This window comes from Oryctolagus cuniculus, chromosome 14, assembly GCF_964237555.1.
Source record: "Oryctolagus cuniculus chromosome 14, mOryCun1.1, whole genome shotgun sequence".
NCBI classification, from domain to species: domain Eukaryota; kingdom Metazoa; phylum Chordata; class Mammalia; order Lagomorpha; family Leporidae; genus Oryctolagus; species Oryctolagus cuniculus.
This window is the reverse complement of record NC_091445.1, coordinates 4737283-4761546: the sequence shown is the minus strand read 5'-3', so window position 1 is coordinate 4761546 and position 24264 is coordinate 4737283. Positions and strand designations below refer to the sequence as shown.

The following is a 24264-nucleotide window of genomic DNA, read 5'->3' as shown; positions in this document are numbered from 1 at the left end:
TAATTTTATGTTTTGAACCTCTTTAATTTAGAAAAAGCGTAAGTTTGATAATTAATTTAAAAATTGTACTTTGCCTCACTAACTGAACCATTTCCATAAGTGTTTCTTGGACAATACTGCAAGCATCTTCATTAGAAATGGAAACTGTTGGCCGGCGCCGCGGCTCACTAGGCTAATCCTCCGCCTGCGGCGCCGGTACACCAGGTTCTAGTCCTGGTTGGGGCGCCGGATTCTTTCCCGGTTGCCCCTCTTCCAGGCCAGCTCTCTGCTGTGGCCCGGGAAGGCAGTGGAGGATGGCCCAAGTGCTTGGGCCCTACACCCCATGGGAGACCAGGAGAAGCACCTGGCTCCTGCCTTCGGATCAGCGCGGTGCACCGGCCGCAGTGCGCCACCCATGGCGGCCATTGGAGTGTGAACCAACAGCAAAAAGGAAGACCTTTCTCTCTGTCTCTCTCTCACACTGTTTAACTGCCTGTCAAAAAAAAAAAAAAAAAAAAAGAAATGGAAACTGTTGAAGATGTAGACACATGATCATCTCCCCCTCCCCCACATTCACGATCCTGTATGATGAAGCTAATGTTTAAGGTAGCACGTGATTAACACACACCTTGACACTAAAACACAGTTTGGGACCAGCACTAGCAAGCAGTATTGTCATGTCTTTATGACAGAAATTGCCACCAGTGTAGCTGCCTAGCCTTTTTGCACACTCTTTGATGTATTTGTCCATTGTCACAGTCACTCCACTAATACTAAGCCAACACAAACCCCCAAACTGCAAGTGCTACAAGTCTGATATTTCATAGAAAATACCAGCCTTATTCTCCCAAGTTTTTTCATTTGCTGGTGAAATTATATATCTTTTGTGTGTGTGTGTGAGGTAGAGCTACTAACAGAGGGAGGGAGAGACAGAGAGAGAGTTCTTCCGTCTGCTGGTTCACTCCCCAAAGGCTGCAGAGGCCGAGCTGTGCTGATCTGAAGCCAGGAGCTTCTTCCGGGTCTCCCATGTGGGTGCAGAGGCCCAAACACTTGAGCCATCCTCCATTGCTTTCCCAGGCCAGAAGCAGAGAGCTGGATGGGAAGAGGAGCAAAAGGGACACAAGCCAGCACCCACAGGGGATGCTGGCTCCACAGGCGGAGGCTTAGCCTACTCTGCCACAATGCTGACCCCTGAAAGCATATTCCTTTTTTTTTTTTTTAAGATTAATTTTATCTATTTGAAAGACAGAATTACAGAGAAAGGTAGAGCTGGAGAGAGAGAGAAATCTTCCATCTACTGGTTCACTCCCCGAACGACCATAACAGCCAGAGCTGAGCTGATCTGAAGCCAGGAGCTTATTCCGAGTCTCCCACGTGGGTGCAGGGGCCCAAGGACTTGGGCCATCTTCTGCTTTCCCAGGCCACAGCAGAGAGCTGGATTGGAAGTGGAGCAGCTGGGTCTCGAACCAGTGCCCATATGGGATGCCAGCACTGTGGCGATGCTTTAACCTGTGTGCCACAGCACCGGCCCCTGAAATCATATTCTTGATTGATAGTGTAAAAAGAGAGAGAGACATTTCTTCTCTGTCTGCATATTTAAAACACGTAGCACACTTCACTGTCATGGAGAGCAAGGCTAATCTATTTGAAAAACAATTGGAAGGTTTCCTATGTTTAAAAAGCACCCTAAGCTTTTCTAAAGCTAACGTATGCGATAGAACTTATCCCATTGCCTAACCCTAAGTTACAGATCTTTAATGTCTATAGCCCACAAGATCAGTAAGACATGTTCCCTTTCCTGCCTCAGCTGGAACGAGAGAAGAGCAAGACAAATGAAGGGTTAACTGTAATGCAGGCAGAAGTCAGGGTAGGGAAGCACTCACGCCCCTGGAATTGAAGTGGCAGGGAAGAGCTACCATTTCCCATGGGCCTTAAGTCGCGACAGTGTCAGTGGGTGGGTGGGACCCTGGGAGAAGATGCAGGCAGGAGGCAGAGCAGACTCTGGAGATGGGCCACGCGGGCAGACGCCAGGAAACCCAGGTGGCTCGGTCCGCAGGAGTGCGGCACGCATGAGGGTCCAAGACACACAAGTCCGTCAGGGCGTGTCTTTGAATAAGCAAATCGGGCTCACAACCAGTGGGCACGCCAGCTTTTTCATCATCTCCCTGTTTTCATTGAGAAGTGAAAAAAAAAGTAATGTTTAGATTAGCGGATCAGTATTGGCAAACACGCCTACTGTGTACGTGGTGCACACCAAATAAAAAACCTTCACAAGACACAAGAAGGGGACAAGTCATTGCCCGTTTCCCACCCTGGCTTACAGCACGAGACAGCAGTGATTTGTGCCTTCTGTCCTGAGTCAGTGCAAAAATTTTGAGACACAACCTTTTTCAAAATAGGCCTATAATATTAAGAAATCTATCTCATTATGACAAAATGGAGAACCATAGTGATTAGTTATTTCCTCAGTGTAAACTAATCTTTCATTCTAGGTAGACTTAATTAGGTTTTGCTAATAGACATTAAATGTAAATTTTGGAATTTCTACATCAGATTACCTGTAGTTATATGGTTATACACTACAGTTATTTTTGTAATAATGAATCAAGGAGAAATGAGTGAAAAAAATTTTTAAATGTTATGCTGAAGGAAACTGGCATTTACTTCAACAAAGAGAATTTTTTATTCCATCTGTTTCGTCTTGTTCTAATCTCTTTGAGAATTAAGCCAGTGTATTATACCATCTTTTACTAATTAACAAATCCTATTTTTGTATTTCTGTATAGGAAATCTAAGAAAATAATGAAAACTAAAAAGCTATTGTTTGGGCCGGCGCCGCGGCTCACTAGGCTAATCCTCCGCCTAGCGGCGCCGGCACACCGGGTTCTAGTCCCGGTCGGGGCGCCGGATTCTGTCCCGGTTGCCCCTCTTCCAGGCCAGCCCTCTGCTGTGGCCAGGGAGTGCAGTGGAGGATGGCCCAGGTGCTTGGGCCCTGCACCCCATGGGAGGCCAGGAAAAGCACCTGGCTCCTGGCTCCTGCCATCGGATCAGCGCGGTGCGCCGGCCGCAGCGCGCCGGCCGCGGCGGCCATTGGAGGGTGAACCAACGGCAAAGGAAGACCTTTCTCTCTGTCTCTCTCTCTCACTGTCCACTCTGCCTGTCAAAAAAAAAAAAAAAAAAGCTATTGTTTGAATTTTAAGAGATTTGTTGCTATATATGTACATAGAATCCCTTAGAGAGGTCAAAAAGTGTGGTTTTTTTTATAAAATGCCTATCCCTTTGACCTGAATTAGTGAAGGGATTAGCCTTCTCCTACCTCCTCTGTGACCTTTGAATGATCATTTTGGAGTCAGAAATTGACTACCACGTATTTGCCTCTGAACGTTAGCAATGCCTGCCTCAGGTGCTACAGCTGTCAGTATGCGTGTGAGTTCAGATTATCCGATCATTTCTCAGCGATGACTCGGTATAGATGATGAAGAAAGATACTGACTGAGTAATATTTTGTTTCAGACTCAACCAACTCGGGAGACAACATGTATACTTTAATGAATGCGGTACCTCCTGGACCCAACAGGCCTAATGTAAGTCTGAATTCTTGAAGTTACTTTTAGAATCTGTGTGAACATTTCCAAACTTTAAGTACATCCCGTTTCCCACCTGGCGTCTGAACCTTGCATTTTATTATCCAGATGCTCATTGGACATCGAAGCACTTCCTTGTCTATCAATATAGTTTAAATGTAAAACTGAATCCAATCAAATTCTAAAATCTTGGTGTCTCACCTTCTTGTGTCTCTAGAACTTAAGGATTAATGTGGACTACGTGGAAACAGTAGGTCATTACAGCCATCCATGTCACCTTCCTTTTCAGGATCATTCCGTTTTCTTCATGATCTTTTTAGTAATCCTAAGAAATTTGAAACCAAACTAGAAAACTAGATGTGCTCATTTTTTCTTTACATTAGGAGATATAGGATTCAAGCGTAGAACGGAGGCAGCTCTGCAGGAAGAATTTGGTGTTCTTCATGAAGGACATAATTGTGATTTTACCACAGACGTTCACAGGGATGTATTTTATTTAGGACAGAAGTCCTAAATGTCAACAAAAATATTTTTCAACAGATTGTAATTAACATGCACATTACATGCATATGCATGTATTTATACACACACACACGTAGGAAGGCTGGAATTGAACATCAGAGGATGTATGTGTTGTGTGCTGAACTGCCCACACGTGCGTGTGTGGTCTGACATACTGTACACTGAGACGGTATTGAGGGGAGCAGCTACAAGCCCACCGAGTGCCCAGCAAGTTTCCCAGGCTCCGTCTAAACCATGCTTCTGAAGAAGGCAACTAAGTTCAAAGTCATAGTCTCTCTCTTATCGGTGACCATATATATTCCGGTTGGTTTGCTGAAAATCAATCCACGTGTTTTGAGATACCTGGGTTTGGGCAGCGAAATTGGCAGCATGTTCCTGGGAAGATGGGTTAGCCGTGGCTTGCTTGCCCACCCGAGGGAGGGCGTCTTGCCTGGCCACAGAGAGGGTGGTCCGCGGGGTGGGTGGTCAGCTGCAGGAAGCTTTTCCCCAGAAGCCCTCTCTGATCCATGGCCGCCACCGCGCCCTCTGCTCGCGCTTGCTCAGACACACACACACACACACACACACACACGTTCAGCACTCTGCACTGTACAGTGTGGAAGAGGTGTGTGCGTGTGGGGACTCCGTCGTAACTGGAATCGTAGCATAACTGTGCACGACTTCCTGCTGGGCCCCAGGCTTCCTAGAATGGGCTTGAGAGAAGAGGTGGGAACTGAGGGGCAGGCCCAGGGCTCCTCCTTACCAGCCCTGCATAGCCCATCTGTTCAGGCCCCTCGTGTACACCTCCACTTGGAAGGAGAAGAGTTCCACTGCCTCAGAACACGTGAAGCAGATGTGCCAGCTCTGGTTGTCACCGAGCTGACATCCTTGAGACCGCCAGGGAGAATGAGCTATATTGAGCTCTCCCCAAGGAGCTAAATGTGTTTAACCTGGAAGGGGAGATTATTTATAAGGTCCATTTGAAGAAAGATAGATTGTGTGCTAAGAAAAATGTTAATTTTAGCATAATGACATTGAATTATTCTTCTAAGCCAGTACCTTTAGCAGCTTCTTAGAAAAACTACCCTTCCTTTATGATACAGTATTTGTCAGTGTCATGCAAGGGAAGGCATATCTTCTCATTTGCACTGGAATGTGTATGCTCTCTGAAGAATAAAACCTGGGACATGATTGAGAATGAACCCAAACACCCAGAATGTAGAGAGATGGGGTGAGGCAGTGCATTGAGAGAGTTCACAAGGCTGGAAAACTCAAGACAAAAAAAAAAACAAAAAAACAAAAAAACTTCCATAATGTGGAGAAGAAACTGTGGTAGTGTTTTGTGACGTTGAGGATAAGATGTTGTAGTGTTAAGATAAACGGTTGCTTTCTTCTTTTTCCAACTAGTTCCCGATGGGCCCCGGGTCAGATGGCCCCATGGGCGGATTAGGAGGAATGGAGTCACATCACATGAATGGCTCATTAGGTAAGGAGCTGAAGTTTGATAGAACAAATTCAAAGCAATACCCTAATGACGTGGTAGGTAGTACTCGTTTGAAATACTTCAACTTTCACTGCAGGCTAAGAGCCTACCCTACAGTACATGGGTTTTGACAGCTGGAGATAATTTGAAAATCAGAAGTATGAGAATTGTCCAAACCTAGCTGGTATTCCCAGGGACTTCCTGGAACCTCCCAGAATCTGAGTGTGTATGATGAAAGCTGCTGCTGCTTTGGCACATGTCCTGAGTGCCCCTGAGTGTCCTCCAGCTGCTTTCTCTGTCCCCAGAGGTCTGCAGACACAGCATTGGAGGAACATCAGTTGTGTGCAAGGATCTCTTAGTTTTGTTTTTGTATTTTTAAGTTTGTCTCCTTATAAAAAGAAAGTTAGCAAACCTTCTGAATAATCTAAATGAGGAGAGAACACTGCCTACATTGTCTTCAGGACAAAGCTGATCTCGAATGTGTAACTAATGGTTGGAAACGTACTTCATGAACAAAGCAATGAAGCCAAGTGTCGGCACGCTGAAACGGAGACAGGTGGTACCCAGTTGCTCTCATCACCTGGCACACTATTCACGTATGGGCAGACTGAATTCAACCCCCCCCCCCAAAAAAAGACATTTTCTGTTTGATATGTTTAGGTAAAAATGACTATAAATAAAAATGGTTGACAACCGGGAGTCCTGGTTGTGGTAATGTTTGTTCTGGAAAGGGTCCATCGTTCCTGGAAGTTGGAGAAGCCGCACCTGAGTAATCTAAGTTCGTGTGCAGATTTCATTCTCTCGCCCACTCAAGGTCAGGAAGTGCCTCCCTGTGAACACTGCCAATCTGTGACTTAAGTAATTCAGGCATAATTTGCATCATATTGACAGACTTTTGTGCTTTTGAGCAACCATGCATATTTTACCTGAACTTCCAAGTCTTGATTTGTTTTATTTGTCCTGCCCGGTTACATCAGCCACTAGTCATGGTTGGCTATTTAATTTTCAAATAAATAAAATTTCCAAGGCAGCTCCTCAGTTGCGTGCCACGGATCAGGTGCCAGCAAGCTCTGGTGTTTGATGACCGCCTCGTGGGCACCCACAGAACCAGCTCCGTCAGCACACGAGGGCCTGCGGGGCACGCCATTCTGCAGCTTAGCTTTCTAGTTTATCATAATACTCGCATTCTGCAATTCATTTTTCTAAGTTATCATAAATACTCACTTTATTTGTAGAATTATTCACAAAAGAAGAGATTTGGTCAGAGTTATCAGGCTCTCAATTACGTCATTAAGTAGAACCAAGTTTTTGGAAAAGTTTTACAGCATCTTTGACATCTGGCTCATTACTTTTCTGTAATGAGCATTGTTAAATGAATTTAAATGTATTCACAACTGTATATGTGCATTCAGTATTTAGAAATGTGTTAGGCCTGTTTACATACAAAGATATCATGCTGATAAGCTCTAACTTCATTTGTGATGTTGAGTGAATGCTGCATTCTAAAGATGTTACAATATTTTTATTAGTAAAAATAAAATAGTTTTTTTAAACTTTTATTTAATGAATATAAATTTCCAAAGAAAATAAAATAGTTTTTTTAACTTTTATTTAATGAATATAAATTTCCAAAGAAAATAAAATAGTTTAAAATAAAGCTAACAGTCTTGCACAAATCTGATAATGTTCTTATTATGTAAGTATGATTCCATTTCTTCCTATGGAAATAATTTGACACTGTTTATTTCCTTCCCTTCACCTTGCCAAGAAGTCAGAAAATATTCTTAGGACTTTCTTCTTTCAATATCTGCTCTATATGCATTTAAGCTATTTTGATTGACTAGGATATGTAAATGACCATTCTAATATTTTACTTCCCTGAATCTGTGATAAAAATAGTTTTCTTCATTCTGCCACTAAAAAAAAAAAAAAAAAAAGTGACTGGAAACTAGAGGTGGAATTTTGTGCACTTGCCATCAGATGACAATGACCATATCATTAATAAAAGGAAGAGGGTTTTAATATTCAAAAATTCAAGAGATATACTCTGGAGAGTATGTACAGCGTGCTGAGCTCACTTAAATTACAGCAGTTTCCAACATGGCCGTGTAATCTCACCTAATAAAGGCTTCTTCTCCCTGTTTTTCTCCAGGCTCAGGAGATATGGACAGTATTTCCAAGGTGAGGACTCTGCACGCCCAGTGTTGTTTTTTATCTGTAATTTATTCCACATGGAACTCACATTAAGTTTGTCAGAATAACCTTATGAGTTAGGCTCTCAGAAGAGAGTTTGAAAACAGAAGGGGGGGGGTGTGATTAATGAGCAGTGGAAAGTGTTCGTGTCCATAATCTGAGGGAAAGGATGAAATGAGTCTTCTAAGAACATTCATGAACTCCCTGTAAGTCACTTATAGGAGGTACTAATCCTGGGTAAGTGACACCCAAATAATAGTTTAGTCACATTATGATGTCAGACATTTATAAAACAAACTAACAGTTTAATCTTTTGAAAACAGTAGAGGTGTCTGAAGCAGTATGAGAAAAGGTAACGGGGAAAAGTGGTTATTCCGTGTCTAAGGGCTTTGCATATATGCAGCGTTGATATCCACAGTCATTATTCTACTCATCCAGTAGAGTTAGGGACTGGTAGCAGTCCAGGTAGAAAAGTCAGCCTCTGACAGCGTGTGGCTGCATTTCCCTCTTCAGGGGTTAGAGTATCTACTATTAATCCTTTGCTAAAATACCTGATATTTTGTGAAGACTAATACCTAAGTACTTTGTAGGTCATGGTGAATTTAAAATACCTCTCTGTGAGTAAAATATATTTAGAATGGCTAAGAAGAACTGATGAGAACTGCCGTTTAGAATGCCTCTCTTAGAAGTCTACTTCATGTTCCAGAAAAAAAGTAAAGAAATGACTTCGCCTTCGATTTTATTTCTAATGTATAGTCATATAATTATGTAAAATCCCTGATGTCGAGGAAAATAGTATAGATTGGTTGAGCTACAGAACATTTTATATTAAGACTTTAAGCAAAAAGGAAAAAAAAAAAGTTGTCATTCTGATTTTAGAAGCACCACATGGCTGCATGGCCCCCTACATCAGGTCCTTTGAATGTCTGTGTTTAGTAACAATCACAAAGGCCTTTTTCCTTTATACAAATAGATATTTCCTTATAATGGACACTAGCTCACCTCTGTGAGAAACGGTATTCATAAAGCCTGTTTTCCTTTTCTTTTTAATGTTTTTTTATCTTCCCTTTATTTGAAAGGCAGAGAGTCAGAGAAAAAGACAGACATCCTGCATCTACTGGCTCATTCCTTAAACACCTACAAGAGCTAGGGCTGGGCCAGGCCAAAGCCAAAAACTGGGAAGCCAGTCCAGGCTTCCTACATGCATGGCAAAGACCCAAGTACTTGAGCCACCACCGGCTGCCTCCCAGGGTGCACGGTGGCAGGAGACTGGAGTGAGAGCAGAGCCAGGACTCACAGTCGAGTGCTCTGGTGTGGGACGCAGGTGTGTGCGCTGCCGCTCTATGTGCGCTGAGTCCTGTTTCCAAAACAGGGCTCCCTGTGTAATTTCACTGGAGCCTTCTCCCTGGGAGGAGCCTTCGCAAGTCGGTGACCTTGAGGCAGTTCCTAGAACGGCGCTCGCCGAATCCTGTTCCGTGGTCCCCAGTGAAATTGCTGGTGGTGAAATGCTTCTTCTAGACGTGATGGTAGCCTCAAACCCTCTTCCTAAGCCTTCCAGGAGAGAGCGATGTAAACAGGGAAAGTTCTTTGTGGTTGAAAGGCGCTCTAAGCACTTTAGATGGAGCCATGATACCGAGTCACACGTGGGCTCTGCTGCAGCTCCCTCTGAGCTCACTTGCCCATTGCCCTCCCCGAGAGACCGTTGTCCAGGATCCTGGGCCCACTGCTGAGGGCCTTCTCCCGCCTAGTGTCGCACTGCTCGTGCTCTGAGCAGTGATGGGCCACTCGCCGTGTACTTCCCCGTACTGGGTGTTGCCCCGTGCACTCCGGGGGACGCAGGACAGACTTTGTAAACACAGACATGACGTCTGTCCTCAACATGCGTGCACCGAGGCGGCTGCCCAGCGCCACAAATCCAGAGATAAACGTGGTCTCTGCCTCAGGGAGCTCAGTTTACCTGCGGGCACCAAACGAGTAAGATAAGGAAAAGCTGTTGGGAACCGGATTCATACACAGTAGGATTAGCATGAGAATCAGCCCCCAAGGAATAAGCCTGCCACTGAGCGGCCGGGCTGGAAGCCCTCATCCTCCACGAGGGCTCTGTGCAGCACAGCTCTCCTCTGCCCTGCACTCTGGGGCTCTGGGCCCTCACCGGCCATCCCTGGGGGCTGCACCGCAGGTGTCCTTCTCCTGCCTGCAGCCTTGTGGCGCTCCCCCCACCCACAGCCTGACGGCTTCACTCTCCAGCTCCCCACCCTGCATTTCCCACCACCCCGGCTTTGCCACCGTTCCTTTCCTCTATTTCAGGGGTCCCTTGGTTACCATCATCTTCTCTCTCTGGTCCTTCTGGTTGGAGACTCAGGACAGGCTTGGCCACCCCTGCTTGGCCACGCCTGCTTGGCTGCGCCTGCTTAGCAAGTTTGTTCAAATCCCTCAAGCTGCACTTGTTCCTCCAGTTAAGTCTGCGTTTGGCTGAGTAACAGAATTACACATTTGTTAAAGACTTAATCCACTTCATTTATTTTTTAAAGATTTATTTCTTTATTTGAAAGGCAGAGTTACAGAGAGGCAGAGGCATAGAGAGAGGTCTTCCATCAGCTGGATCAGGAGTGGAGCAGCTGGGACTTGAACTGGTGCCCATATGGGGTGCCTGCAGTGCAGGCAGTGACTTTAACCGCTGTGCCACAGTGCAGGCCCCAAGTTAATCCACTTTAAACGTTGTTTATTAGTATTACTTCGGTTCTTTTTCTTCTGTTTAATGGCAGGCGTGCTGTCTTTTACCCATAAGATAAAGAGTAGGAAATGGAGACTGCATAAGCCCGGTGCCACCCGCCGTGGATGGCGAGAACAGCTTACTTAATCTCTTGCAGGCTTGGTTTCCTTAGCTGTGAAAGTTTATAGTTCATTCATCCTCTGCCTGCTTGGTCAAGTGTGAGGATCAAGTGTGAGTAGACGCTGACTGCTGTGGGTGTGTGCAGACGCCATGCTGCTGCTACCCTCTTCCTTCTCATTTGTCGCGCAGCCGTTCGTGGGCCAGGCTGGGAACACTTCCAGAACGCTGTTTCAGTGCAATATGGGCTCAAAGTTTCAAAAATAATTTCCTGCTCAGTTGAGGACTACCTCGTAAAACTCACATGCGTCTTTCTCAACATGCAGAACTCAACTCCAATTTAGAAGTCTTTTAATGAAATGTGAAATTCCTTTCATCTCGTTCGCCGCTGAGAAGTCAGCGCTTAATCAGTGGAACAGAAACATTTTCCCTGGGAGCTGTTTCGGGGCTGAGGGTGGAGAGGGGCACCTGCAGACACCCCACCGCTCGCGTTAAGAGGCTTCACAGTTAGATTTCGGAGTTTGAAGAAAAATCATGAGAAGGCAAGACCTGATCGCATCATACGCAGGAGACGATCAAAGCGGTCTCCAGACTCCGCTCTCTGACTGTGAGGACCTTGGCCCCAGGTCCAAAGGCCCCGGGAGCTCTCGGTCCCCGTGGGAGCCCTGCTGTGGTCTCAGCTGTGCCGGCCCGAGCCCCAGTCCATCTGTGCCTGTTGGGAGTGGCTGGCCATGTGTTCAGAGGGCACACCCTGGGAAACTCATCTTGACATGAGCCTATGAGAGATCAGCTCAAAATCCACTTCAAAGGACTTAGAGTAATATCAATATTATTTTATTCTAATTATAGGCAGAGGCAAGGTTTCTACCTATGTTCACTTGTTTTGAGTTTTAAAAGTTTAAAAAGATACGGGACAGTATTCAAGGAGGGAAGAAGAGACTGTAACTTAGGAGAGGGTATAGAATACAAGAGTAAGTGAGAGAACAGTCTGTTTAACATAGCACCCAAAAGAAACCGTGCGTGTTGGCTGCTGTGTGTGCTAATCTACGCATAGACCATCAGACCTCCGTGTGCCTGGGTTCTGCATCTGCAGAGTCAGCCAACCATGGATCAAAAATATTTGAAAAAGAAATCACACCTGAACTAAGTGTTACAGGAGGTTGAGGGTGAAGGTGATCTAGGTTCTTGTCTCACATCAAAAAATTTCCACGCAGACTGGGACATTGAGCAAAGCAAAAGTTATTGAAAGCAAGAAACGTGCCATAGCAGTCGGGGGGGGGGGGGGGGCTCCCAGGCAGAGTTGCCGCAGAACCTTGCCAGGGTGTGTGTGCCTTTGTAAACAGGAAGTGGCTTTCTCTGATTGGCCCATTTCTGACAGTCAAAGCTAGGTCTAACCAATCAGGGGAGGGGCGGAATAACAACCAATCAGAAGGCGAGGATTACAACCCTTTCTAGCTCTTAAAAACAACTGAGTGCAGCTAACTGACCTAACGACCTTCCTTCCACCTGGCCTCACTGCCCTTTTAACTCCTCACGTCCTCATCTCCTTCATAACCGTGTGTGGACTTTTGTTTCTTGTCATTATTCCCCAAACAATGCAGGATAGCAAGCATTTACACAGCATGCGTATGTATTAGGTATTCAGAGGCAGCTAGAGATGATTAGAAACTTGTGGAAGAATTGCATTATGTGCAAACACTGCAGCGTTTTCTGTAAGGGACTTGAACACCTGTGGGTCTGGGGGAGTCTGCACGGGGTCCTGGAACCATCCACCTTGGATACCAAGAGCAACACTCATGCGACTCGAGTAGCAGAAAAGCTTTAAAGCTCCGTGAGAAAATAGATGCAAATATAATGAAATCCCTAGAAGGTGGGGTCAGTCGGATCCTAACTGGTGGAATGAGAAGGCCACGCCAAGATGGCCGCTGGCCATCAGTTCCTCAGGAATGGCTTTGAAACCCACAGAGCAACGGAGCCTGCATGGCAACAGGCTGTGATTGGTTAGGGCATAAACCGCCCCTTGACCAGATTGGCTGCCTTGGCTATATAAGCTGCTGTACCAACTGAAATAAACGAGTCTGCCGGCTGCTCGCCTCTGGCCCACTTTCACCCGACTCCTGGGGGCTGTGTGGTGACTCCGCGCCTCTTGCCCCCACCGCGCTCCTCCTCTCAGAATGAATCCACCACAACACCTAACTACAGTTTTTCAAGTTAAATTCTTAAGTTTCAGTAGGAAATAGCACATAAACAAACACAAACAGTGTGCCTGCTGATGACGCAAGCTGTCTTCACCTGGACGCTGGTACTCAAGCACTAGGAAGGAGTGCTTTTTGGCTGGTCTAAGTCCTTCTGTGGGTCACATTCTGGCTTGATGATGAGCTATCCTGTAGACCCTGCATGGCTCCCTTAAAGCACCCGTAGTGCTTTGCCGCCCACCCTCGTAGCCGGCTCAGGGCTGGGTTTCGGTATCACTGCCCTGGCTGCTCCCAGCACTCATGTTGAATGTGCTCTGTAGCCTGTACCTTCTTCCTGTCACTCAGCGGTCATGGGCAACACAGTCCCCTTGGGGAACTTTTGTTTTCGTAACGTTTCGCAGCGGTCGCTTCAGGCAACAATAGCAACAGCCCCTAGTTTGTCCTACCTCTGCACGCCGTTCCCGTGCGATCCAGCGAGCTGGGTCACAGTAGGTCTCAGATCTGGCCTTCTCTCAGTTTTCCATGTGTGGTGCAGGGCCACTGTGCTGTGGACAGATTCCATGCTCTAACACCAGGACTGTCCTGTGACTGTCATTGTTATCAGCACAGTGGCACTTCCAAGCTCTGAGTATTTTTAAATCAACACTTGGGGTTGCAGTCAGATTGTAAGTCTTTCTTTTATAACTTTCAGTGTTATGAATCAAGAAATGATGTGTGGCACAAGGGCAGCAGGGTTTTAATTTAAGGCCACCTGGGTCAGGGACATGCTGCCCTCAAGGGACCTGCTGTGCTGCGGGGCTGTGAGCAAGCACAAGACTCGGGGTGGGAGGGGGCACGGGACATACACAGCTCCCAGGTGCACCCGTGAATTCCTCTGTATAGGTTGACTATTTTGATATTGCTAATTTCTCCATTAAGATCACAACAATTGCCTATATCAGAAGGACTTCATATAGTTTAAATAAATCTTAAGTATTTTTATAAATTTAGTTTCCTTTTTGACCTAACACAGTGTTGCCACTCTTGTTTTCAAAGCTCGGTTTATTATTTCATTAATAACTTTAATAACTGGGGAATTCCAGTGTGATACCCACAGCTAAATTCTAGTCAAGTTTGTTTCTTCAGAAGATCAGGTTGCCCACATTCATTTCCAAGTGCAGCTGCGTTTGTGTATCCTTGGGTGACTGCCATGTTGAGAGACAGATTTACTGCAAACAGCAGGCAGCTCTTCATGCCCCAAAGTGTGGCTCCCGAGTCTTTGGGGCCTGCAGGCTCCCAAGGATGCTTGTTGTGGGATCCTCTCCCCAGAGTGCACTGCAAGGTGGATGCCGGCCCCTCGCCCATTTCCACGCACCGTTCTGGCTGTCTCTGCTCCACAGATTCGCTGAATCCTTTTAAAATCTCACATTCTTCTGGAAATAATCCATTTGTGAAATTTTAATGTTTATGAGACAGCTTGCTTTAGTTAAATCAAAATCCTCCGAGCAATTTTCTTAAAAAAATAAATAAATAAATAAAACCTTATTCCAAAACAGAACATAAAATAGCTTAGGAAGAACAATCTCATCTTTCTTCACTTTGAATAAAAACAGATAGGAATATTTAGTACTGGAGTTGTGTCTGACGAATCAGTAAAATGGGTGAGAACCCTCAGGCATGGTGTGCCACCCACCAAGGACACCCTGGGGTGCCAGTGCCCATCGCATTTGAGGCAGAGTCTCAGATCTGCTGGCCCTGCCAGAACTGCTCAGCGGTAATGGGGCTAGCACTTGTCAGTAGACTAGGAAGCCTTGCTGACGTAGTGTCTCAGGGGGTGGGCTAAGCAGCTGTTGTATCTCAAAGGAGCGTTCCAGGGTGTATCGGCTCTTCAAGTCCTGACCAGGCAAAGTTGTCAGGAAGCTGTTTTGAGCCCTCTTTTCCTTGACAATACACGGTGGATGCTCACGCCCTCGGCGGCTCTGCTGTGAACTGCTGTGGCTGCGCGCCTCCGTCCTCCCTGAGGTTCCTCTAAGCTGCACACGGAATCCAGGGAACGGTTTGGGGCAGCAGTGAAGTCTTCACGTCGCTAGGGGCGCTGCTGTCCCACCCCGGCCGGCCCCACGGGGATCGTTCCCCATCAGGCCCTGTGAGGATGTGCTGGGACCCCAGAGCTCCAGGACCTCTGCAGGCTGAGGGTGGGGAACCGACTCCGTGCTGAGTCGGAGCCTAAACTTGGGATTACTTACTTGTTTCCACTTTTCACTTGGGAAAGCATTGGTACTTTCAAGTTAGGAAGAACGCACCTGCCATGAACGCGGTAAGTCTGCTTTGTTCTTTGAGATGCTGCCGTAGGTTGTTTTTGAAACAGTGCAGTACAAGAGGGACATTAAAGTCTCCAACAGTGCCTTGTTTTCTGAATCTTGTTTACAGAATTCTCCCAATAACATGAGCCTGAGTAATCAGCCGGGCACCCCGAGGGATGATGGCGAGATGGGGGGAAGCTTCTTAAATCCTTTTCAGAGTGAGAGCGTAAGTATTCCCCGACTGTTGGTACAGCCGTATTTATTCCTGTAGCTCTCCTGTTACAGCCGTATTTATTCCTGTAGCTCTCCGGTTAGAATGAATGCATGAAGCGGCCTTTGAAAAGTTAGCAGCTTTCAGCGAAATTTCCCTGGGGAAAAAAAAAGTTCAAAAACACCCTTTTTCTTTTTTTACTCCTTACTGATGCTTCCGAAAGTGGTCATGCTCACTTTTCCAGGGAGCACGCCCAGTGCAAAGGAGCAGGCTGAACACAGGGTGCCTGCTGGGTGCTTGCCCCAGGTTCCCGTGCTACTGCCTGGTCTCAGGTGCCTGCAGGGCCTGGCCTGGCCGCAGGGCTGTGCTGAGGCTCTGGGGAGATCCTTTACGTGTGCCTGCTTCCCACGCCTGGGGTCCGACAGCCCGGCACAGGCAGAGGCCCGGCCTACTGCACCACAACGCTAGCCCTGGAAGTCCCAGATTCTACCTAGTCACTTCTGACACAGTCACTTCATCTCATTAAGAGAGAGGCAGGAGTGCCCAGCCTGAAGGCATACACCACGCGATGCCAAGACTTGACGTGCACAGCGTGAATTTAGGAAGTGTTCTGCTACTCAGCCTCTTATTGGGTCACAACGGGGCCCTTCGTCCCAAGAAACAAAATGCCCCAGCGCTCTGACTCTGTGCCATGTTGTCTGAGAGCTCAGAACACAAAAAGGCTTCTTTCGGAAAGTCATTCTTGACACCTCTCAAGCAAAGAAAGCAGTGGATCTTGTTTCCTGAATGACCTGAGCAAAGTGTTTTCCGCAAGGTCTTGAACGGTCGGTTGAATAAACGTGACATCCGACAGGAAACAGCAAGGCAGCCGGGCTTCTCCCGTTGTCCTGGCGGCCCTTCGTCCCTCTGTGTGGTTGTAAAACAGTCACTTCTCATGTTGGTGTAGTCACACAGACACCAAGTTCACTTCGCTTGAGCTTGGCACAGGGGAGCGGAGCTATTGTCTGTTTCTCTCTCATTAAGAAAGTAAGATGTTTCGACACAGCAGTGTCGTGAGACAGCGGATGCCTGTGGTAGCTGCCATGGTCCCTAAACTGGACGTAGCAAGGGGAAAACCCCAAGTTCATATCCAGGTGCGCCAGCTCAAATATGCTTTACGTAAACAGGTAAAGTAAGCTGGCGTCTGTTTAAAGTAGTATCTTCAGGTTTTACGTTTTTGTTGAACCAAAAGCAGAGATGCTTTTAACAGCCTGGTGAGAACAGATTGGTCAGATGCCCAGGAAAGGTGCAGGCCAGGGCAGCCTCCTGGTAGCCCGGCATCCTGGCACAAGGCGCCCATGAGTCCTTGCATCCCAGGGCAGCCATGTGAGAGACGCACCAAGGGGTGCTCACAGCACGCCCCAAGCATGGTGCTCCCTTCACACCTACGCTGCCTTCACTTCTGGGAAAATATAGGCCCCTTCCCTAACACCCGGGAGAATAGTAATGGTTGGAGAATTCCTCTGAGCGTGCCTAGGAATTTTATGATTTCCCTTCGTTTCATTGAGTTGAAGCAGTTTCAATAAAGGCAGCTGCAGACGAGCAATTTGCAGCCTCAGGAGTTGCAAAGAGCATGCCGCGGCATAATGTGACCCACGCCGCGGCATAATGTGACCCACGCCACGGCATAATGTGACCCACGCTGTGGCGCCACTGCGCCTGTGGACACTGAGGGTGTGACCCACGCTGCGGCGCCACTGCGCCTGTGGACACTGAGGGTGTGACCCACGCCGCGGCGCCACTGCATCTGTGGACACTGTGGGTGTGACCCACGCTGCGGTGCCACTGCATCTGTGGACACTGTGGGTGTGACCCACGCTGCGGCACCACTGCATCTGTGGACACTGTGGGTGTGACCCACACTGAGGTGCAAAGTGCAGTCAGTACATTTTGGTTTGCACCTTTCAACACTTACATTATATTCAATGTCTGCTTTTTCTTCTGAGCAGTGTTACTGAGAGGCGATTCTTCCTATCGTGAATATGACCCCATTTCTTTTTTATTATTATTTATTTATTTGACAGGTAGAGTTATAGGCAGTGAGAGAGAGAGACAGAGAGAAAGGTCTTCCTTCCGGTGGTTCACCCCACCAAATGGCCGCTATGGCCGGAGCTACACTGATCCCAAGCCAGGAGCCAGGTGCTTCTCCTGGTCTCCCATGAGGGTGCAGGGCCCAAGCACTTGGGCCATCCTCCACTGCACTCCCTGGCCACAGCAGAGAGCTGGCCTGGAAGAGGAGCAGCCGGGACAGAATCCGGCATCCCATATGGGCGCAGGCAGAGGATTAACCAAGTGAGCCACGGTGCCAGCCCCCCATTTCTTTATTATTATGTCTGAGTTTTTCACTCACTTTCCTCCATGGGCAAACCTAGCTCTTTTAATTTCCCAGTGAGTTGCCAACAAATCACTTTCCTGTAAGATCTGCTTAAACATTTGAAACACCACAGATTGAAAATGTATTTGGTAGTGTTGAGTGATGGTAGCAACCAATAAAAATACTTAAGCACAGACAGTGCATGTGGGGGTGGAGCTTCAGAAGTTCTTGGAAATTTGTAATTAAATGAAATTCGTAATTAAAAGGTACATAAATTTGGATGCAAATGATTTTAGAATCCACGTATTTTTTTTTGTGATACATGTTTTACATGAACTTTTCAAAGACCCTTTTATGTGTGGATTTCAGAATTTCTTGCACCCAAACAAACTTTTGTTTTCCTTGAATTTCCTGAAGTTTTATTTATTTCACATATATACATTTTAACAATGTATATCAGAATGACAACCATTATATATTTTTTTAATTTTTTTTTATTTTTTGACAGGCAGAGTGGACAGTGAGAGAGAGAGAGACAGAGAGAAAGGTCTTCCTTTGCCGTTGGTTCACCCTCCAATGGCCGCTGCAGCTGGCGCACCGCGCTGATCCGATGGCAGGAGCCAGGTACTTATCCTGGTCTCCCATGGGGTGCAGGGCCCAAGCACTTGGGCCATCCTCCACTGCACTCCCTGGCCACAGCAGAGAGCTGGACTGGAAGAGGGGCAACCGGGACAGAATCCGACGCCCCGACCAGGACTAGAACCCGGAGTGCCGGCGCCGCAAGGCGGAGGATTAGCCTAGTGAGCTGTGGTGCCAGCCATCCATCATATATTTTTAACACTGTGCCCTAATTTTACATGATGTATGAAGGAACTGAAGTAATAATTACAAAAAATTTTCAGTATTTTTTTTGTAATTTTTATTTATTATTGTTTAAAAGACAGAGTTACCAACAGAAAGGGAGACACACAGCCTCCTGTGGCCGGCAGCTGGTGCCCGGGGCAGCCTCGGCCAGCAGTCACCAGGGCTGCACCCCGTTTCTTATTACTTACAAGCAACAGCAGCCGGAGCAAGCATGGATTACAGCTTGCTGTGCCTGTTCTGCCCTGTTCCTGGTTGTTTCCTGCCTCCAGTAGGATCTCAGTTCCTGCTCTGAGAATCAGCCAACACAGTAGACGTCTCCCCAGGCACAGGCTGTAGGGAGTTGATTGGAGTGTGCTGAGACTGTGACCTGAGCCTGTGCCGGCCGGCCGGCCATCGCCATTCCTGCACAGGGCCGGGTGGGCTCCTTGGCCGTGGCTTGCCTGGCTTCTTCGCTGCCATAATCAAGGGTAAAGGGGAGACACTGGTCTGTCAGATCGAATCTCCTCTCTCTCCCCTTTTTACCACCCAGCCCTCACTGTAACCCGACTGCCAGCTCAAGTAGGTGGCTTGGTCATCCCGACCTAAGTAACCACAGATGGCTTTCATCACCGTGACCCTGTTAGAGCAGCTGTGGTCCTGCCCCTGGGGTCCAGTCATCCCGTCTCCAGACCTGCGTACCCACCTTTATTCAGAATGTGGCATTCTTTGATTTGACCCCGGATGGCCCCAAAGCCTGCCAGCTGAGCCCACACTCTGCCCCTTCCTGCTTACACACTGGGTGCCCCCTCCAGGCTCTCTTCAGCCTGGGGCCAAGCCCTTTGACTCTGCCCCTCTTCCCAGCAAGCCCCATCAGTGACAGCTTGCGCAATGGCCGGACTCCCGGCCTTTGTAAACATTGTAAAAGGTCCAGGGTCTGTGCAGTGCTCCCTGGGAGGTTCCTGTCAGTTTGTCCCCAAGCATATGAAGGTCACCAGCCTAATTAGCAAAAGGATTGCTTGCCCTCCCCGCTCTGGGTGGCTTTTGAGAGCCCTGCCCCTTCTCATCCGTGCAGTGAGCTAGCAACAGAGTCCCTCTTCCCAGCTGAAATCAGGGGGCTGGGCTGGCGGTCCCCCGGGGCCAGGGGCCTGTGTGCTCAGCTGCAGCCCACAGCCTGAGGACACTCCCCAGCTCCGGGAGAGCACTCTTGGAGTGGCTGTGTGGTTTCCCACGCTGTGAACCTAACACTCGTGCAGCACTGTGTATTTATTCACACACACACAGCTGAGGACTCAGTATTTAACCCTTTTAGGTGGGCGCTGCCAGTAAACTCGTTGTCCAGGTGAGACAGCAGCAATGGGGAAGCCCTGGGTAGCGAGGGGTAGATCGGGGACTGCCCTCTCGCCCACCAGGCGTCCCTCTGCCTGGAAGGAAGAGGTGCAGGGTGTGCGTGCAGACCGAGAGAACCTGGTGACACCGCAGAGGGAGGAGCCCGTCTGGATACAGGGACCCCCTGTGTGGGTTTGTACACTCTGCTGTGTGAGGTTCCACACTGCAGCGGGAAGTGAGGAGCACTGGCATGCAGCCCGGGGGCCCCGGCCTTGGCCGAACCGCTGCTGACGCGGCTCCCTCTCTCCCCGCAGTACTCCCCGAGCATGACCATGAGCGTGTGAGCCCGCGGACCCCGCGGGGAGCCGGCCCTCCGCGGAACCACTACGGAAGATAATTACTCATCACAGCGTGCAGTCAACCAAGGAATCTCAGTCACACCAAGCCGACCTTTTTATTTCCTGCTCTCTCCCCTCTCTCGTGAAGAAAGCGGGTCCAAACGTGATTCAAACAACCGTCCGGAGCGGCAGACTCGCGCTGCCCGCCGCGGAACTGCAAATCATGCCCTGTGTGTGTCTGTGTGTGGGACGGCGGATGTGCTGTCCACGTGTATGGTAAACGGACATAGGCACATGCGTGCGGTGACCCACAGGACACTCACGAACACGATCACGTGGCATCTTACGTAGCGATAAGTAGGGACTTTTATTCCATCCTTTTTTTCACGTTTACATTTTAATTATTAAAAGTCGCTCCCGCCCCCTCCCTGAACTATTTTGTGCTGTGTATATCACTGCTTTATATAAGTTATTTTTTAAGGTGAACTCAGATGTTATGGTTTTGTAAATGTCTGCAATCATGGATAGGAATAAAATGGCTTATTTCAGAGCTTTCGTGAAATCGCGTCCGATGCAAGCCGCCCCGTGCGTCGGCCTGTGCTGCCGCAGGAACCAGAGGGGAGCGGGGCCTCATCTCTGTCCAGCTCGAGTTGCTGTTTTTTATTTTAGTTACCTTCACGCAAAGTAGTTTTGCACGGTTTACTTGAGAAAAACACTGCAAACCAACACAAGTTTGCGCAGGCCTCCCGTGGTCTCTCTCTCTCTCTCTCTCTCTCTCTCTCTCTCTCTCTCGGCAATAGCTACTCCAAACGGAGCTCTTGTCTGTCTTAGATGCTACAGCAGTTCCTGCTTGGTCAGATGACTTAGACCATAGGCAAGGAAGTGTCAGGGGCTGTCCTCCTCCTCTTGCACGTGATAAAGCTCAAAAGAGATAACAGAAGGGTTTGCCCGAGTCTGTCGCGTCTCACCAGGAATACTCGAGGTCAATTTGCAGCCCGCCGCTCCCCGCCTGGGGCCGCAGGAGGGTGCCCGGCGGCACGGTCTCTGAGCCACCCTGCGCCCTGGCAGCCGATGCCTGCGCAGCTCCTAGCGTCTGGGAGGTAGGGCTTCCAGAAGGGCTGCGGCGCCTCATCTCCAGATCTGGGGGCGGGGGTTTGTGTGTGATTATACATACAGACACCAAACAGTCAAAAAGTGTGAACGCCGTGGCTTTAGACCCTGCAGGGTACCTTGATGCTTTGTGTTAAAGTGCGATGCAACAGGTAAGGTCAGCCAGCCTCGGGCTCCGTATGCCGGGGCAGAGATCGCGAGAGCATCCCTGCGCGCGGGGCGGAGCGGTCCTCTCTGCCTTTGAGGCCGAGCACCTGCTGCTTCCTGGTCCCAGACGACTTCTGCTCTCAGCTCCGCTGCAGTGTGTGGCTTCCGAGATAAAGGGGCCGCCCGTGCCGGGCAGGGAAATGGGGCAGAGCTGCTCGGGGGAGAAAAGGAGGTTGAGTGAAACTCACGTTGCAGCTCAGAACCAGAGTAAAACGCACCGCAGCCAAGCAAGGGTGCGGCAGCATTCCGGGGCCGGTGGCCTGGCGAGGAGAGCGGGACAAAGGGCCCTGACTCCGGCGGGGCGACATGGAGACTGCGCTGCTTGCAGACACGTGCAAGGACCCAGAATAAGCGAAGCTGCGGTCCCGCAGTGGGCAGTGCCCTGGCTGCGCCTCGTCCCACAGTGCTGGGATTTGCAAATCTTCCACCCTGCCGTCGACCTCGCGTGTCTCTGTCTGCCTTCTGAGAGGTATCCGTCCTTTTCACAAAGAATTCTGAGCCTAATTTTGCTCTTTGGAGGTGAGCTAGATTGAGAAAGCATGCTGGCTCCATCTTTCTAACCTGTTTGGTCGAAAACAAGGTAAGTAAAATTTTTTTTTTCCAAAGTTTAGTCATTAATTCTTTATAAGCACGTATTTCTTTTTCTTTCTTGGGATCCAGATTAAAAATAACTATTTCAGATTTTAATTGTCAGAAATCATTGAAAACTTAGTGTAAGTTTTTTTACTTAATCTTTATATCCAAACAATTTCCCATGCACTGGATGGAGGGCACTATGTCTGAATAGTTTTCTAGGTTTTTTTTTTAATTTTTTTAAATTTTTTAAATTTTATTTATTTTTTTATTTTTTGACAGGCAGAGTGGACAGTGAGAGAGAGAAAGAGACAGAGAGAAAGGTCTTCCTTTGCCGTTGGTTCACCCTCCAATGGCCGCCGCGGCTGGCACGCTGTGGCCGGCGCACCACACTGATCCGATGGCAGGAGCCAGGTGCTTCTCCTGGTCTCCCATGGGGTGCAGGGCCCAAGCACCTGGGCCATCCTCCACTGCACTCCCGTGCCACAGCAGAGAGCTGGCCTGGAAGAGGGGCAACCGGGACAGAATCCGGTGCCCCGACCAGGACTAGAACTTGGTGTGCCGGCGCCGCAAGGCGGAGGATTAGCCTAGTGAGCCACGGCGCCGGCCTATTTTTCTAGGTTTTTGAATCATTTAACCTGGTCCTTTTTTCTTAGAATAAGAACATTTAACATTTTCCTCTTGTGTTTTCCCTCTCTGCCAATGCATTTGTGCTGGTCTTTATATTCCACATTTCCCCTCACATTATTAATGTCAGCAGTTCTTGCCTTTGTCAGACATCTGAAAAACATGTAAAATGGAAAAATAAGTAGCACTGGAAAACACTGATTGACTAGCTCTACATTGTGTCCTGCCTGACTCATTACAGTGAAACTGCCGGCCATACTCTTTCTAAGGTGAGTATGATTCTTTCTTTTTTAAGATTGATTGATTGAAAGAGTTACAGAGAGGCAGAGAAACAGAGAGATCTTCGGTCCCCTGGTTCACTCCCCAAGTGGCTGGAAAGGCCAGGGCTGGGCTAGGCCAAAGCCATGAGACAGGAGCTTCTTCCAGGTATCGCATGTGGGTACAGGGTCCCAAGCGTTTGAGCCCTCCTCCGCTGCTTTTCCAGGCCATTAGCAGGGAGCTGGATCAGAAGTGGAGCAGCCCATATGGGATGCCGGTGCTGCGGACCGCGGCTTTAGCCGCTGTGCCGCAGTGCCAGCTGGAGTATGAGTCTTAACCGGCTGTGTTTGTCTTAGGCAAGTTGCCGTGGGGTCAAAGGCCCTGGACGCCGACCCCTACATGTCTGGTGGGGCTGTGCGGGACCCTGTACACGTGTTCTGGTTTGGACTAGTTGCTGATGAACAGGAGTTTCACAGCTAGGAATCCAAGGTTAGGATTTCCTCATCGCCAGAAGAGCAACAAGTCAGTTCTGCTTCCCCAGCCCGACGGTGCCGGAACGCGTCTTTCCACGGGAGGGAAACAGAGAGAACCTCCCCTCCGTGCCAGGAGTCCACGGTGTCAGAGCTCCGTTCTCTTTCTGTGGTTTACAAGACACCAAATGGACATGGACAAACAGTCTGGGGCCTGTGGGAGCCCCATCTGCCTACACCTCTGCGTCATCACGTCCTGGGAGCCACAGTGGGGAGTTCGGGACTGTGCCCTGGACAGAGGGTGCTTTCCGAAGCCCTCAACACAGTGAGGTGCTGATGAGCCGCTTCCGTGGGGTCCCCGGCGCCTGCCTCTTCCAGTGGAGTAAGACCTTGCCAGCACCTTTCTGTGTTTGTCCTCACAGATGCTACTTCCCAGGTCTTCCTAGAGGAAACGCAATTCTAGTTTCTTGATCAGCACCTGTTAATTAGAAGTATTGCCACAAATCATAGCTTCTTGATTTTTGAAATAAAATACAAGGAACCCACGTAGGGTGGGAAGGAGACGTCCAGGACAGGGGGTCGTCATGTGTCTTCCAGAAAGCAGAGTCATCTTTTATTTGTACTTTGGAGAAGTTTCTTGCTAGGGATGAGGAGCGCAGGGTTGCCCACGCCTTGACTAATTCTGCAGTGGAAAGTAAGGCGTGGTGAACCGCTGTTCCTAACACTTCCCTAAGGCGTGGTGAACCACTGTTCCTAACACTTCCCTAAGGCGTGGTGAACCACTGTTCCTAACACTTCCCTAAGGTGTGGTGAACCACTGTTCCTAACACTTCCCTCGGGCACTGTGCCTGGGCCTGAGGGGGAGGAGCCTGCGTGCCCATGTTGCGGTTGGGAGTGCAAA

At 48.5% G+C, this 24264-nt stretch overlaps 1 protein-coding gene across 20 annotated transcripts in view; it reads left to right on the top strand.

The window, feature by feature from the left end:
• SSBP2 (single stranded DNA binding protein 2) overlaps positions 1 to 20668 on the top strand; it is a 308220-nt gene extending 287552 nt beyond the window's left edge. For all 20 annotated transcript variants that reach the window (XM_070056354.1, XM_070056350.1, XM_070056356.1 and 17 more), the window contains 5 exons: positions 3493 to 3563; positions 5472 to 5550; positions 7700 to 7728; positions 15175 to 15273; positions 20095 to 20668. In XM_070056354.1, coding sequence (XP_069912455.1) covers positions 3493 to 3563; positions 5472 to 5550; positions 7700 to 7728; positions 15175 to 15273; positions 20095 to 20124 — 308 coding nt within the window. In that variant the 3' untranslated portion in view covers positions 20125 to 20668. The remainder of the gene's footprint in view (positions 1 to 3492; positions 3564 to 5471; positions 5551 to 7699; positions 7729 to 15174; positions 15274 to 20094) is intronic.
• Positions 20669 to 24264: the final 3596 nt, after the last annotated feature.